Genomic DNA, 13745 nt, shown 5'->3' with positions numbered 1-13745 from the left:
TTGTAAGAGTCAAATAACTATTTTAGTCTGTAACCTGAGAATCAGTGGGCGAATCGGGCTATTTTTAAATTGAGAAAATTTTACAATTCTATAGTAAATTTTGCAATGAAGTTTGTGCGGCCCTAAAACGAGGACATGATATTTCCATGGGAAAAGGCATTTTCTTAGTAGAAGTCAATTTGTGAATCTCGGTAAATTATTTAATCTAACGAATAATGTCTCATGAAGAGATGCCTGCTGCCAACTATGTTTCGACTTTATTACTTCTACCCTCATATAACCCATTTCTACGCTCTTACCTCCCTACCCACTATAGCTTTATCCTCTACCCAATGCCCATCCACGATTTCCCTCTGCACCCTCAACCACTGTATATGTTATCCGAGAAGCAAATTCAGTCAGCTTTTATTTAAATTCACTTAAAAGATTAAAATTTGCTTAGTTTTAAAATTGACTGTGATTTGCTACCTTTCTGCTTCATGATACATACATAGGTTTAGGGCTGTTATGGAGTTAGCCATTATGTATCCTAAAAATGTGTTTATTTTTTAAGGTCTCCCTTATCCTTAGTTTATATTTCAAAACTGTGCGTATTGAATGTTGCTTGTATTTTAAAGTTTGAAAGTTTTGTCAGAAAAAAATACACACGAAAAAACTTAATCTTTTTCTCGATATAAAATGCTAGTCCAGTAACTTTATATATCAGTAGAGTTGCTTGTGCGGAGACTGGGTGAGAATGGCAAAGTTGAGTTGATGTGGATGTGGTTACGAAACGAAGATGAGTAGAAAAATCATAAATGTTTGTCGTTTTCGAATGGTGAATTTAACGTAAGTCATGTCGTGGAGTTCATTACCGCTTGTTGAGGTACTTTTTGAAATTTTCATGGAATATCTTATGACGGTGATTCAAATTCTTGGCGTTTAATCATAGCGCAATCCAATGTATTGTTTTATAAATTTCCTAGATGGATGGGTCTGATATGGATAATCGAGTGAGGGAGACGAGCAGGTAAGAGTTGTACGATTTATATCCACGTTCATCGATAACTTGAGTTACTATAGATTGTCTGACTTTGCTTTAGACTATCATGAACTGTTCGAGTAACTAGACCTTGTATGTCTTTATCTCGAAGATTAAGTTGAGGAAATTAAAGGTTGTAGACTTTACAGTCAATTGTTAATAAGTAGTGAAAGTTATTTGAGCCAGCTATGGCTGTAAAGTATTTAAGTTTAAAGAGGCAGAGCAACAAAGTATGTAGTGTGATGGACTAGGGCTTTGATAGTCTAAGGTAAGATTTGATTGTTTTGTATCCTAAGGTAACTATATCAAATGTTTTGTGCCCTATATGTGTGAGCAAGTTGCATCACTTCATATAATTTGGACAAAGTCTTGCCTGCTTTACATCTGTAAAATAAACTACTATTCTAAAATACATTATGTAGTGTATGAGAAAAAAGTTCACTAGAATTGCCTCAAAATAATGGTTGGTCAACAAAAAATTACAAGTCAAAAATTGTTTTACAAAAGCACTATATTATGACAATGTATGCAACATAGCTTTGGAGCGCATAAAAGTCCAAACTCGAGAGCCTGTCGTCTCAAAAAGACTTTTTCATTATTTTGTGCAAGTTGTGTAACCGGTCAAAGGCTGACATAGACTGAGCTAAACTGAAGCTCGTCGGTCACCTTGACCATACTTATATCTGTCATAATTTTGAGCCTCGATAAGAATAGATCAGACTTTATTTGTTATCACTTCTTGAAACAAGTGAAACAATGTGTTTTGTGGATTTTTCACTGCTTTAAATGAAGATATAGTCCATACTATAGCTGTGTAACATAGATTACCCGAGGTCATTTTTTGAGGTTTTTATCTATGAGCAAACAGAAAAGTAAACTTTTGCCAATCACTTCAAGAGTACCTTGGGGCACACTACATTTACTTCTACAACCAAATATGATCATTTACATGCTTAAATTGTGTTTCATATAATATTTATTTTAAATTGTCAACCTTTGTTTAATCATTTTTGAAACCAGTCTTCCCAGTAACTCTTACAGCTTTGTTTCACTTGATTTGTTGGCAGATGGCACAACCAAGATGATATTGATGGTATTGAAAAAGATATTGGTGAACAACTTAGTGCATTTAGGGATCAGAGTAGAAGCAACCGGGATGATGAAAGGCATAAAAGTACAACCAGAGCTGAGATTGACGAGTTTGGGCGTGATGCCAACCGGAAGCCATTTGATCGTAATTTTGGTAGTTCTCCTGAGCGAAGGAATTCCCCGAGACGTAGAGAGAGAAGTCCCAGTCCACGTCGTGGAAGAGATGGTGATTATGATGATTGGGACACGCCTTATACACGTGATAATGATAAAGGACGTAGTGAGAACCGTTATCAGGATCGTTCTCCACGTGGTTCTGATCGATATAGGGATAGAAGGGGTGATGATTATAGAGGAAGGGACTATCGTGTTGATAGAGATCGCTGGGAACGTGATGACAGGGATTACAGGGGACGTGATGCAAGAGATATGTGGGACGAGAGGGACTATAAGGATCGTGATGCAAGAAGTCGTTGGTATGATAGAGATTACAGAGATCGTGATGCGAAGGATCGTTGGGATGATAGATATTACAAAGATAGGAATGCGAGAGATCGCTGGGATCATGATGATAGAGAATGGAAGCATGATCGCTTTGAAGAGGATGAAAGAAGACGGAGTGGTCGTGACAGAGATAATGTAAGATGGTGAAGTAAAGATTTGGAATTACGGTCTTTTGCTACGATTAATGAAACGATGATTTTATGACGTAGAATGAACGATGGTCCGAACGTAGATCTCAAGACCGCTATGTTAGAGATTATGGACATCGTAGAGATTATAGAGAAGATCCAAGCGAGATTGTGATGTTGAAAGGCTTGCCAGCAACAATTGAAGATACACAGGTATATGTTTTACTTTATATACGTACTGCAGTAGTTTCATTCATTGATGCGTGTTTTTTATTGGTAGCTAATGACATTGGTAAATATTTTTTGCACACTGTAACAAAGAGCACTTATACATTCCATGTATTCTTAAGCATTGATAAATGTTTGTTTCCGAGATGTGATTGTATTTGTAGAAAATCCCTCGATCACTTGTGATTATTAAATTTTATTGTAAAAATTTAAAATATTAGATTCTATTCCAACATTAAATGATGCTAGGGAACCTGATAATCCTTGTTTGTCATTAAGCCCATGGATTGTTTGCTCGTCATACATGAGAAACAGTAAATGAGAGAGTCAAATCATACCAATAAAAATTGTATAAAACATGTTTAAGGTTGTCTTGAATTATAAGTGTCAGAAAAAGATTGAAGTTATTTGAAAGATTGTAGTATCATGATGATGGAGTATCCTTGGTTTATAAAACGAAATTTTATAAAAGAAAATCTTAGAACTCTTATAAAACAAAAAGATAAAATTCGAAAGTAAAAAACCCCGTTTTCGGGCCATGCTTCCCGATACCTTCTTAAGCGCAAGGCACTAGAACGCCGCATGTTAACGTTTCGGTAGGAGATTTCGGCCCCTCCACGCTATCCTACTTGGGAGATGCAATAGTAAGCTTCCGCCCATCAGACCCCGAGATCACCTGCGATAGGCTTTGCTCAGGGTACGCAGGGAGAGTGCGGTCGCCACCAAAGTGTGGGCCCCTAAGCCACTGCATACTATATCGCACCCAGCTTCCACTGCTAGTTGACATCTACTATACCTAGTCTTGGCTTTATATATATATATATGCAAAATTTCGAAGGCGTACGAAAGTTGTGGTATTATCAATGTCACTACTGCGCATGCCCAGATTTTTTCTGTGTTAATTTGTGACTAAGTGAGCTAATGCCACAAATGTAATGCAAGTACATATAGTTAGTCGTTACCATGACTATGAACAATTAGTCAAGTGGACTAAGCATGCTATTTAGTTCAAAATCGGTTCTAGTAGATGCAATTGGTCGTTGCCATGACCATGAACTTGTGCCGCTGGTCAACTGCGCATGCTCAAGCAGACTGCGCATGCGCATATAATTTATCTAAAAATTTCCGACTTAGTGAGCTAAATGCCAGAAAAGTAGTGCAAGTACATCTAGTTATTCGTTGCCATGTTTATGGACAATTAGTCAAGTGGATTGCGCTTGCTCAAGCGCATGCGTAGATGAATTTTAGAATAATTGGTGTCTAAGCGATTTATTTACCCTAGAATTAACGCTATTAGATCCAGTTGGTCGTTGCAATGACTGTGAACTCAAAAAATTTGGTCAAATCCTATTGCGCATGCTGGAGCAGACTGCGCATGCGCTGATAGTTTCTGTAGTAAATTATATCTATTACATCCAATTAGTCGTTATCATGACCATAAACTAATAAACGAGCTGCACTTGGTCTAGCCAATTGCACATACTCATATGATTTCATAATAATTGCCACAACTATAGACGATTTTTTCACTAAATGTTTATGACTTAGTGAGGTAATCGCTCTCAGAGCCGTGCTAAGAGATCCAGTTGGTTGGTATGAACACATAAGTTAGTCAGGTAGATTGCGCAAGTATTCGGTCATTTATTATAGGCATGCTGTGTGTCGTCTTCGGCTTGCTTCTACAAATACGTTTTCAAACTTGTTACGTCAATGACCATTATCTGTTTGGTGTTCCCCCACCATACCTAAATACAAAGTAGGCAATACACATCAGCAATAGACTTTACATTGAATACATAAAGAAAATAACTTACGTGTAAATCGTGGACAACAAGATAACATGTGGTTATTTAGGCTATAGCTTCTGATAAGTTTTATAAAAAAATTTTTGCTTGCCATTAAGTCAATGAATGTTTGCCTCATTATACACGAGTCAAAATTATACGGAAGTTAATGGAGAAATGAAATAAATATATGAAATATTTTATGGTTGATTCAAATTAGTTCGAGTAAAAATGTTTGTTTGTTTGAAACTTTTCATTATTTTGGGACCCTTTTTTCTTTTGTAATAATATCTTTTTCAATAAATTTTCAGATCCACGAAATCCTTGCGGAGACCAAACTTCCTTACAAGGACGTTCGATGTGTGAAGAATCGTGAAGGTATGTTGAATGCAAGCTAAAATCCTCGAAAAGCCGTGTTTTATGAAGTTGTTTTTTTATCACAGCCTATATTTGCTTCATTTGTAGTTTACCATAATCACAAATGCATCACTTCACATATTTTCGACTCATGTCCTTGATTATGGATATAGTTATAGAAGTCAATCCTAAGAGATCAGAGATAATCGCACTGGAGTGACACATTATCCCAGTTCTATATGCATTCACGCTACCTTATAGCTATATTAAATCAAGATATGATATACACAGCAGTGTACATAAGTTCAATTTCTTTGTTAAATTGTGTTGAAATTCATGTTCAATTTCTTAGCATTCAATTTCAAACATTAGGTCAATCCAGAGGCTTTGCATTCGTTGAATTTCTTGACGTTTCAACTGCTAAACAATGGATAGAGGACTGTAAGGTATGGCTTTGAACTTACATGTACACCCCCATATTACTCTGTATAGTACGGTTTTATAAACACTGTGATATAGCTGATATGTATGTTTTTAAATGCTTTTAGGGCAAGTTAAACATTGACGGTTCAAATGTGTACATGGATTTCAGTCGATCAAAGATGTCAGTCGAGTCTCATCGAGATTGGGTTTGTAGCAAGGTAAATATTTTTTTAAAAAAATCTTTATCGAGAACATCTCTGTTTTAACCATGTGTACATACAACATCTGCAGTGACGCTGTCGTTTTACTTGATACTTTTTTCCAGTGTGGCACTCAAAATTTTTCTTCCAAGAGAAGGAGTTCGTGTTTTTCTTGCAGTGCTCCTAAAGATGGTGTGCGATTTGAGCCCTTGAAATTTACGTAAAATACTTTAACTGCTCTTTGTTTATCATTTGTCTTTGTTTATTGTATTATTGTAGAGAATGATGAAATGAAAGAAATGGGAACAATTCCTTGTAAAGGTAAACAATTCCTTGTAAAGTTTATGCCGTTCTAGAAAATGCTTTGCCATTTCTTCCATCCTCTTTGTATGCCTCAAAGATTCGTCAAGGTAATTTGTTTCATTTCATGGTCTATCGTCATTTTTACAGAACATTTCTTGTCTTTGTTTTTCCCTATCTTTTCCTTCGTATTGCGCGCTTAATTTATAAGTTCGTCAAAGTTCTGTTTGGTTGATGTGTACTGGAACTTGATTGGGCGGAAGTACGCTAGTGTACGAGCGTTTGCGAAAGCGGAATGTTTTTGATTGAATGCAGTGTCATCATAAACGTTGTATACTGTATTTTACTATATAGTTCTCATACTTCGAGGCCTGGACATTCTCACGACTGAAGAGACGGTATGTAGCGTATGCTGATCACGTGTTGATCGCAAGATGTTCAACTGTTCAGCACTCTTTGAAAACGTGCTTTTCACACCGTTCAGCATGCATCGTTTGCGTGTTGGTATCGTGGCGTGAACGTGTCAAACTCTCATTTATGATGTGGTTTATATAAAAAGAACATTGCGCCAATTCTGTATGACATATTTTTTATAAGGACAGTGTTTAGTAATGTGTTGTTATCTAGGAACATGATAGTTTTAAATTTTAAGTTATGCAGCATCCCTACATAGTATTTTCATGGAGACATAAGGTTACTCACGTTTTATAAAATACAACAAATTCCGCTAATCATTAAATATATGGATGAGTTCTGGAGCGTTGTTCGCATCGTCAGAAGCGAGGCCAAAACTGTCGCGAGAAGATGTAAACGGGGTAACGGATCACTCCATTACGTCATCTTTAATTTCTCTTATTTTGTTTTCAGATCCGTCAGTCATTGGCTACGTTTACAACCACGCCCATCTTCGACGTCAGACTCATCAAGGATAAACTCACCGGGACTTCACGAGGATTTTGTTTCGTCGAATTGGGCTCTGTAGAGGTATAATTACTGAATGAATCTAGTAAGAATCATCTCTTCACTTTACTTATTCATTCTGGATAAAACCGACGGTTTTAAACCAACTATTTATAATTTTGTATTGATCAAATGCCCTTACATGTAGAAACTAAGAAAATCTTGTGTTAGCCATATTGCTAATTAAATGAATCCATCATGTTTAGGAAGCAACTCAACTCAAAGACGACCTTCAAACATCCTCTTTTAAGATAGATGAGAAGTTGCTATTTGTCTCTTTCGCTAAGTTTGGTGCAAATCCCTCAAAGACGGGGTGAAGTTTTGGATTTGATGATCGTGATTTCATATATAAACTATTAAACAAATTTTACTAACCCTCTGTTCTATATTTAGAACGTCAGCAGGTACTTCATTCACTACTACAACTTCTGTCAGTGACACAAAATCAAAGTCCTCCAACCAAGCAAGATCTAATGTTGCTGCCAATGCGATTGCGCAGGCTCGTGCTGCTGCGCAAATGAGTTACACCGCTGACAAACAGTATACTGAAGGCTCGATGGACTTCTATTCGACTGCAGATGTAAGATTGTTATCATTATAATGTAAACTGTTTAAACTGTCAACCTGTAACTTGATTGTGATTTGACAATATTTCCACTTACCACTTTTTTTAATATTTTTTTTAAGGTGCGAGTGTCGACAACAGGTAGATTAAATTATTAAATTGTGACATGACTGATAGTTCTGTCCTTCAGTACCAACGATAAAATCATAAATATTTGATTGGTAACTATAGAGAGGGAAATTCTCCCTTATTTTCAGCGATAAGACAATAAACATTGATTGAAGTTACGGAGAAGTTCTCTTTCATCACCAACGATAATAGAAACCAAAAAAATATGTTTCAGCCTAAATTGTTTATTGTTAAAATGATCACCAAGTCGTTCAACATGAATATCCTGATCTCGCGTTGTTTCTAGATTCCATTGAAAAGGAGAAGTCCTCGGATACTTCGGACACAAACACAGCCCAAAAAACGGCAACAACTCAGGCAGTTTCGTCATACGTTTACGATGCAACTAGTGGTTATTATTATGATACGACCACTGGTTTATATTACGATCCAAATTCACAGGTACATACTTATGGAGTATGGAAAATAATATGGTATGGTCTCAATCAAACATTGTCTGAAGGAGAAACATAAACGATAAACCTTACACTACTTAAAATGTAAACTTAGATGACGTAGTAAAAGTTGGGGGGAATAAACAAAGGGAAACCGGAGTAGTTGGTACTGTCTGGAAATATCTTATAGATGACGTGAAATGATTCTCTACACTTTTTAAGATATAAACTAATAATGATTAGAAAACAGATAACGAGTACTGTCTTTCATAATAAGAATGATTTTATTGTTTTTCTACACAGTATTATTACAACAGCGCCACACAACAGTACATGTATTGGGATGCTGGAACACAACAGTATGTTACTGTTGTTTCTTCTGGTAACACAAGGTAATGTGAATGTTGCTTGAGGTAATTAGTTATTCTTACCTGTTCTAATAAAGTTGTTTTGATTTTATAGCGATTTAACATCGGGTGCTGAGAATGCGGCTAGCAAAGGTGACATTTGTGTTAACATGACACTTGCTTACAATACTCATTTATTTTTATTCTATTTTGAAAACATCTATTGACAACATCTCTATTGACAACATCTCTATTGACAACATCTCTATTGACAACATCTCTATTGACAACATCTCTATTGACAACATCTCTATTGAAAACATCTCTATTGACAACATCTCTATTGATAACATTTACTTTTCTATTGACAACACAACGTCTCTATTGACAACATTGACAATATCTATTGATAGCATTTCTATTTACAATATTTCTATTGACAACGTTTCTTTCGACAACGTCTCTATTGACAACGTCTCTATTGACAACATCTCTATTGATAGCATTTCTATTTACAATATTTCTATTGACAACATTTCTTTCGACAACGTCTCTATTGACAACATCTCTATTGACAACATCTCTATTGACAACATCTCTATTGATAGCATTTCTATTTACAATATTTCTATTGACAACGTTTCTTTCGACAACGTCTCTATTGACAACATCTCTATTGACAACATCTCTATTGACAACATCTCTATTGACAACATCTCTATTGATAGCATTTCTATTTACAATATTTCTATTGACAACGTTTCTTTCGACAACGTCTCTATTGACAACGTCTCCATTGACAATATCTTTATTGACGACATCTCTATTGAAAATTGAGCAAATGAAATATTAATGATTTTAGAGAAGCAAAAAAAGGCAAAAAGTTTAAATGCTAAAAAGGTTAGCTCGTGAGCCTATCTTCTAGTGCAAAACAAACGTTTTAAAGAAAAGGAATATGATCTTTAGATTGCAAAAGACATGGAACGATGGGCGAAAAAGCAAGCGAAAAACAAGGAAGTTTCTCGTCCACAGATCACAACAGCACAAGATACAACAAAAGATAAGATATATCAATACGACCCGAGCGATCTTAAGGTAAAAGTGGATAAATGTTAAGTGGAACAAATTGCATTGATTCTCGCTAATTGAAAATCGTGCCGTGTTTTTGAGTTGCTTAGTATTAATTAGCAGCATTGTGCGTCACCGTTATACAAATCAACTTTCGATGATATAATGAAGCTCGGTACACACGAAATACACTTGGCAACTGAAACTCTTTAGTTTCTTTGTTTTATTTGCAGAGCGGCATAAAGATGGCAATTAGTGGATCAACCAACGTCACCACATTGACAACTTCGAGTCCACTGGCTGTATTATCTGAACTGGATGGTCCCACCAGTGTTTCTGAGCCGACAGGTGGGTGATTTATTTGGTACAAATGAAGCATCTTGGTCATATGTTCAACGTATAGTGTACTCCTCATAAGTTTTTGATATGGCTTTCAAAACACAACGTCTAATCTTTTTAACGAAGAGATTTTAGATATTCCTACGCGAATGAGAACCAGAACAACTTTTTAATGCTTTATGAAAACTAAATTGCTTCATTTTTATTGGAACAACTCGTTCTAGTGGTTATTCTCGTAGTTGTTCACTTCAGATATCCATATTTCTTATGTCTATCTTCATTAATCAACATACATTAAACTTACTAATGTCTATCTTCATTAATCAACATACATTAAACTTACTAATGTCTATCTTCATTAATCAACATACATTAAACTTACTAATGTCTATCTTCATTAATCAACATACATTAAACTTACTAATGTCTATCTTCATTAATCAACATACATTAAACTTACTAATTTCTATCTTCATTAATCAACATACATTAAACTTACTAATTTCTATCTTCATTAATCAACATATATAAAATTTACTACTTTCTATCTTCATTAATCAACATACATAAAATTTACTAATGTCTTTCTTCAGAAGCAGCAGTAATCAACCTGACTAAGGTCTTTCATTACAAAGCAATAGTAATCCAACTTGCCAATATTCATCTTCAGAAAGCAACAGCACTAAAACGTTTTGCCTTTTTTATCTATAGAAAGCAGCACTAAACTTGTGGCGGAGTATGAAAATGACGATTCGCCTGGTGAAGATGAAACGGAGGAAAATTACACTGATTTTACCAAGTTGGCATGTTTATTGTGCAAACGACAGTTTCCATCTAAAGAAATGCTGACAAAACACACCCAACTTTCGGATCTTCATAAGGTAAGCGAATATTTTATATATGCATCGATGACCATCACGGTAGATGAAAACTACAAAAAATTGTCAATTGCTGAAACTAATTTCAACGTGCAAACGTTTTATTATTGATTTTTGTGCTATTTAGGTTATCATCAAATCACGTATTTGATGCGCTTAAGTTCAAATCTTCAAGTGGTTTATGATAAATAATGAAATCTACACACATTCATTCGTGATAATGTTGGCGAAATGCTGTATTTAAATGCTTGAGCGAAGAATTAACACAACTCATGATTGTCATCTTTATTTCAGCAAAATTTAATGGTTCAGAAAAAGTTAAAAATGTCATTTTCCGAAATTAACGAATATGAAAAGCAACAAAGAGAGGTTTGTGCACTTCAATGAGAAAAAAATTGAATTAGACCTTAATTGCTTTTGTGCATCAATGTGAACGTTGAAGAACATGCTTTTGTAATTTTTCAGGCAAAATATCGCGATCGTGCTAAAGAAAGGAGGGAGTTATTTGGACAGCCTGATTCTGCCCCTTCTGGAAAGAAGAAGAGGAAAGGGAAAATGTAATTATCTTTTCACAAAATACCACGATGTGCACTACGGGTGTTTCGTGGAAGATATAAAACACTGAAATTCGAAAGAAATTAGGATTGTCATTAGCAGTTGATTCCTATATGTTTTATATTACAACTTATCTTGGTTTGCTCGCTAGATTCATTGTCTATACGTTTTACGTTTTATAATTTTTTTTACAAATCATGCATATCGTATTATCTAATGGTTCAAGCGGTATGGTTTTAAAAAACAGAGTTTTCCATTATTCAGCTGTAATATCGTATAGGACTTGCTTACATTTCATGGCGAATCCGTTAACACGACTGGTGACGGTTTTCATTATGACATTTCTTTCAACGTTTAAGTTTGTGTTTAACAATTTCAATGAATTTTTGTCGAATTAGTTCTCGCTGTCTTTCTCAGGGTTTATGAGCAGCCGACAAAAAATGGTATCCAAGAGGACAATATCGGAAACAAAATGCTTCAGGCGATGGGTTGGACTGTCGGAACGGGTCTTGGTAAAGATCGACAAGGAATCGTTGATCCTATTTTGGTAAGACATTCGACAATATATTGCTCATATAAATGACTTCAGCAAAGCGTGCATCGGACGGAAGGTATCTTAAAATTTTTCTCTTGTGCTTAGTTCTTTTATGTATTCCTCGGTTAGGTGTGTCTGTCGCACAAATAGCAATAAATTTTAAAGTATCATTTTTAAGTTTACTCGGATTGCTCTCTAACTTCAACAAATTTATTTTCTAGGCGAAAATGCGCAATCGAACTGCAGGTCTTGGTTTGAAAGGCAGCGACTATGGAGCAACTGCTGGCGATTCCGAGAGAGATCTTTTAAAGAAAATGGTGCGTTTTCTACTTATATTGCATGGTATGAATTAAATGGAGCGCCATTTGGTTTTGAACTGAACGTTTGTTCTGTATTAGGCACAAGCTCGATACGAGAACGAATGAGTTTACATAGAAGCAAGAAAAAATACTTCTTGGTTGAAGATTGAAGATTGGAATGTACATACAAGAAAGCGATTATGAATAGATAATGCGTCACAATTCTTTGGAAATATTTTAATAAAATATATTGCCTTATCTAAGCACTGGAAGTATAATTCTTTTTACTTTTTTCTTCGTTTAAAGTCCCTGTGTTATTTATTCCTAGTTATAGAATGACAAATCAAAGATACAGAAAAATTGAAATGACTGTCCTTTTTAAGATTAAGGTAGCTTAGAAGAATCTGCAAATCTATTTCACATCAAGAGTTCCTTTACTTCGAATCTTACGGAAAACATGACAATATTCTAATAATTTGTTTGTTGAAGGAACTACGAAGTAAAAATTCCGTTTGGACGATAAAATTCTTCCTTTATGGTTGAGCTGCGACAAAAATTAGCAGGTCTCAGGGATCTTGTTATACCCTTGTTCTTCCAACCATATTCGAAGGAGCTGGTGATCGGAAATTCGTATTTATTCTCGGGAATAATAGTTTTTCTTTTCTCGAGATAAGCGTATCGTCCTCCACCGTCGGCACTAAAACCGTCATACAATAATCCCAATGTTCCACTCGATGCAGGTCTCATTTCTTTTTCATAAATTTTCGGTAAATCGCTGGGTTGGTCAGAAACCTCTTGCTTATTAATTTCTTTCGCCGGTAACTCGTTCAATTTTATTTTTAAAGCTGTTTCAAGGTTTAGCATCACCGGTTCGACGTCGATTGTTGCTTTTTTTGCTCTGCGTTTTGACAAACTCCCTAAACTCGCAAACTCTCTTGAGTATTGGGTCTGCCAGCCAGTCTAAGCATCGCTTCTTTACGAATGGTCTCTTTCCAAAAGTTCTGTCTTTGTGTGTCCATATTTAGTTCACGCACCATCTCTATGATTTGCTATCAGTTGTCCTTACGTATAATTCTTGAGAGTAAAAATACAGCAATATTTAGTAGAATATCACTTATGTTTTTAATGAAAGATCACCTACCAATCATTACTATGGCGACAGTGGAATGGGAGCCTGCATTGTTACTATGACAGCTGATATGTTTATAAAGGAAGAATTCGTGTAATCCAAATAGTCTGGTTTGTCTGGATCATATTGAGCATTGTGCTTTCAATGGTTTGGATAAATCGTGAACTGCAGAAAGTAATCATGTGTTCGATTCATCTGTTGAGTGCAGTGGTTGAATGAGGTCTCCACTCCTACAGAGTCTTGTTCTAGAAATATATCATATTGAATAGTTGAAAATTATGTAATTTGCAGGAGTTTGAGAACATATTTCAAGAATCAAGAATATACATTCTCAACCTCCAAAACAATGAAATTTTTCATCTTGATAAACCATTTTTGTAGTTTTACTAGTTTCCCATTGGTTTTCCTGCCTCGCTGGACTGTAAATTCATTTTATGCAACGCACTACCCGCTCTTATTGAAAGATTGGAAAC

At 35.4% G+C, this 13745-nt stretch overlaps 2 protein-coding genes across 5 annotated transcripts; one reads left to right on the top strand and one right to left on the bottom strand.

Annotated features, from left to right (window-relative positions):
* The first annotated feature begins 726 nt into the window (after nucleotides 1-726).
* Nucleotides 727-12406, top strand: LOC124434383 (RNA-binding protein 5-like). Of its 4 annotated transcripts, none has more exons than XM_046984275.1 (26): nucleotides 727-828; nucleotides 966-1009; nucleotides 2089-2749; nucleotides 2824-2955; nucleotides 5066-5132; nucleotides 5484-5557; nucleotides 5660-5752; nucleotides 5860-5926; nucleotides 6014-6055; nucleotides 6389-6432; nucleotides 6902-7018; nucleotides 7201-7307; nucleotides 7388-7574; nucleotides 7682-7700; nucleotides 7975-8129; nucleotides 8426-8514; nucleotides 8585-8622; nucleotides 9332-9369; nucleotides 9436-9564; nucleotides 9771-9885; nucleotides 10588-10757; nucleotides 11049-11123; nucleotides 11220-11311; nucleotides 11727-11856; nucleotides 12066-12161; nucleotides 12243-12406. In XM_046984275.1, the coding sequence occupies exons 2-26, from the start codon at nucleotides 966-968 to the stop codon at nucleotides 12267-12269; spliced, it is 2808 nt and encodes a 935-aa protein (XP_046840231.1). In that variant the 5' UTR covers nucleotides 727-828; the 3' UTR covers nucleotides 12270-12406. The 4 variants fall into 4 exon arrangements, with proteins under 4 accessions (XP_046840231.1, XP_046840230.1, XP_046840229.1 ...); XM_046984274.1 differs by having other exon boundaries at nucleotides 2086-2749; XM_046984273.1 differs by having other exon boundaries at nucleotides 727-865.
* On the bottom strand, nucleotides 12366-13284 carry LOC124434384 (protein ATP6V1FNB-like). Its single transcript, XM_046984276.1, is given in 2 exon segments — nucleotides 12366-13099; nucleotides 13102-13284. Coding segments are annotated over 2 exon segments (543 nt in total). The 5' UTR covers nucleotides 13181-13284; the 3' UTR covers nucleotides 12366-12635.
* Nucleotides 13285-13745: the final 461 nt, after the last annotated feature.

The sequence above is a fragment of the Xenia sp. Carnegie-2017 genome, unplaced genomic scaffold, assembly GCF_021976095.1.
Source record: "Xenia sp. Carnegie-2017 unplaced genomic scaffold, XeniaSp_v1 HiC_scaffold_14, whole genome shotgun sequence".
In the NCBI taxonomy this organism is placed as follows: domain Eukaryota; kingdom Metazoa; phylum Cnidaria; class Anthozoa; order Malacalcyonacea; family Xeniidae; genus Xenia; species Xenia sp. Carnegie-2017.
This window is presented reverse-complemented; position numbering and strand designations above follow the sequence as displayed.

What these genes read in the sequence shown, in the direction of transcription:
- LOC124434383 (XM_046984272.1), top strand. Translation starts at nt 836, where the DNA reads ATGTCGTGGAGTTCATTACCGCTTGTTGAG. An exon ending in AATGGATAGAGGACTGTAAG is followed by an intron (nt 5,558 to 5,659) that starts GTATGGCTTTGA and finishes AAATGCTTTTAG; the next exon opens with GGCAAGTTAAACATTGACGG. An exon ending in AACTTTCGGATCTTCATAAG is followed by an intron (nt 10,758 to 11,048) that starts GTAAGCGAATAT and finishes TCTTTATTTCAG; the next exon opens with CAAAATTTAATGGTTCAGAA.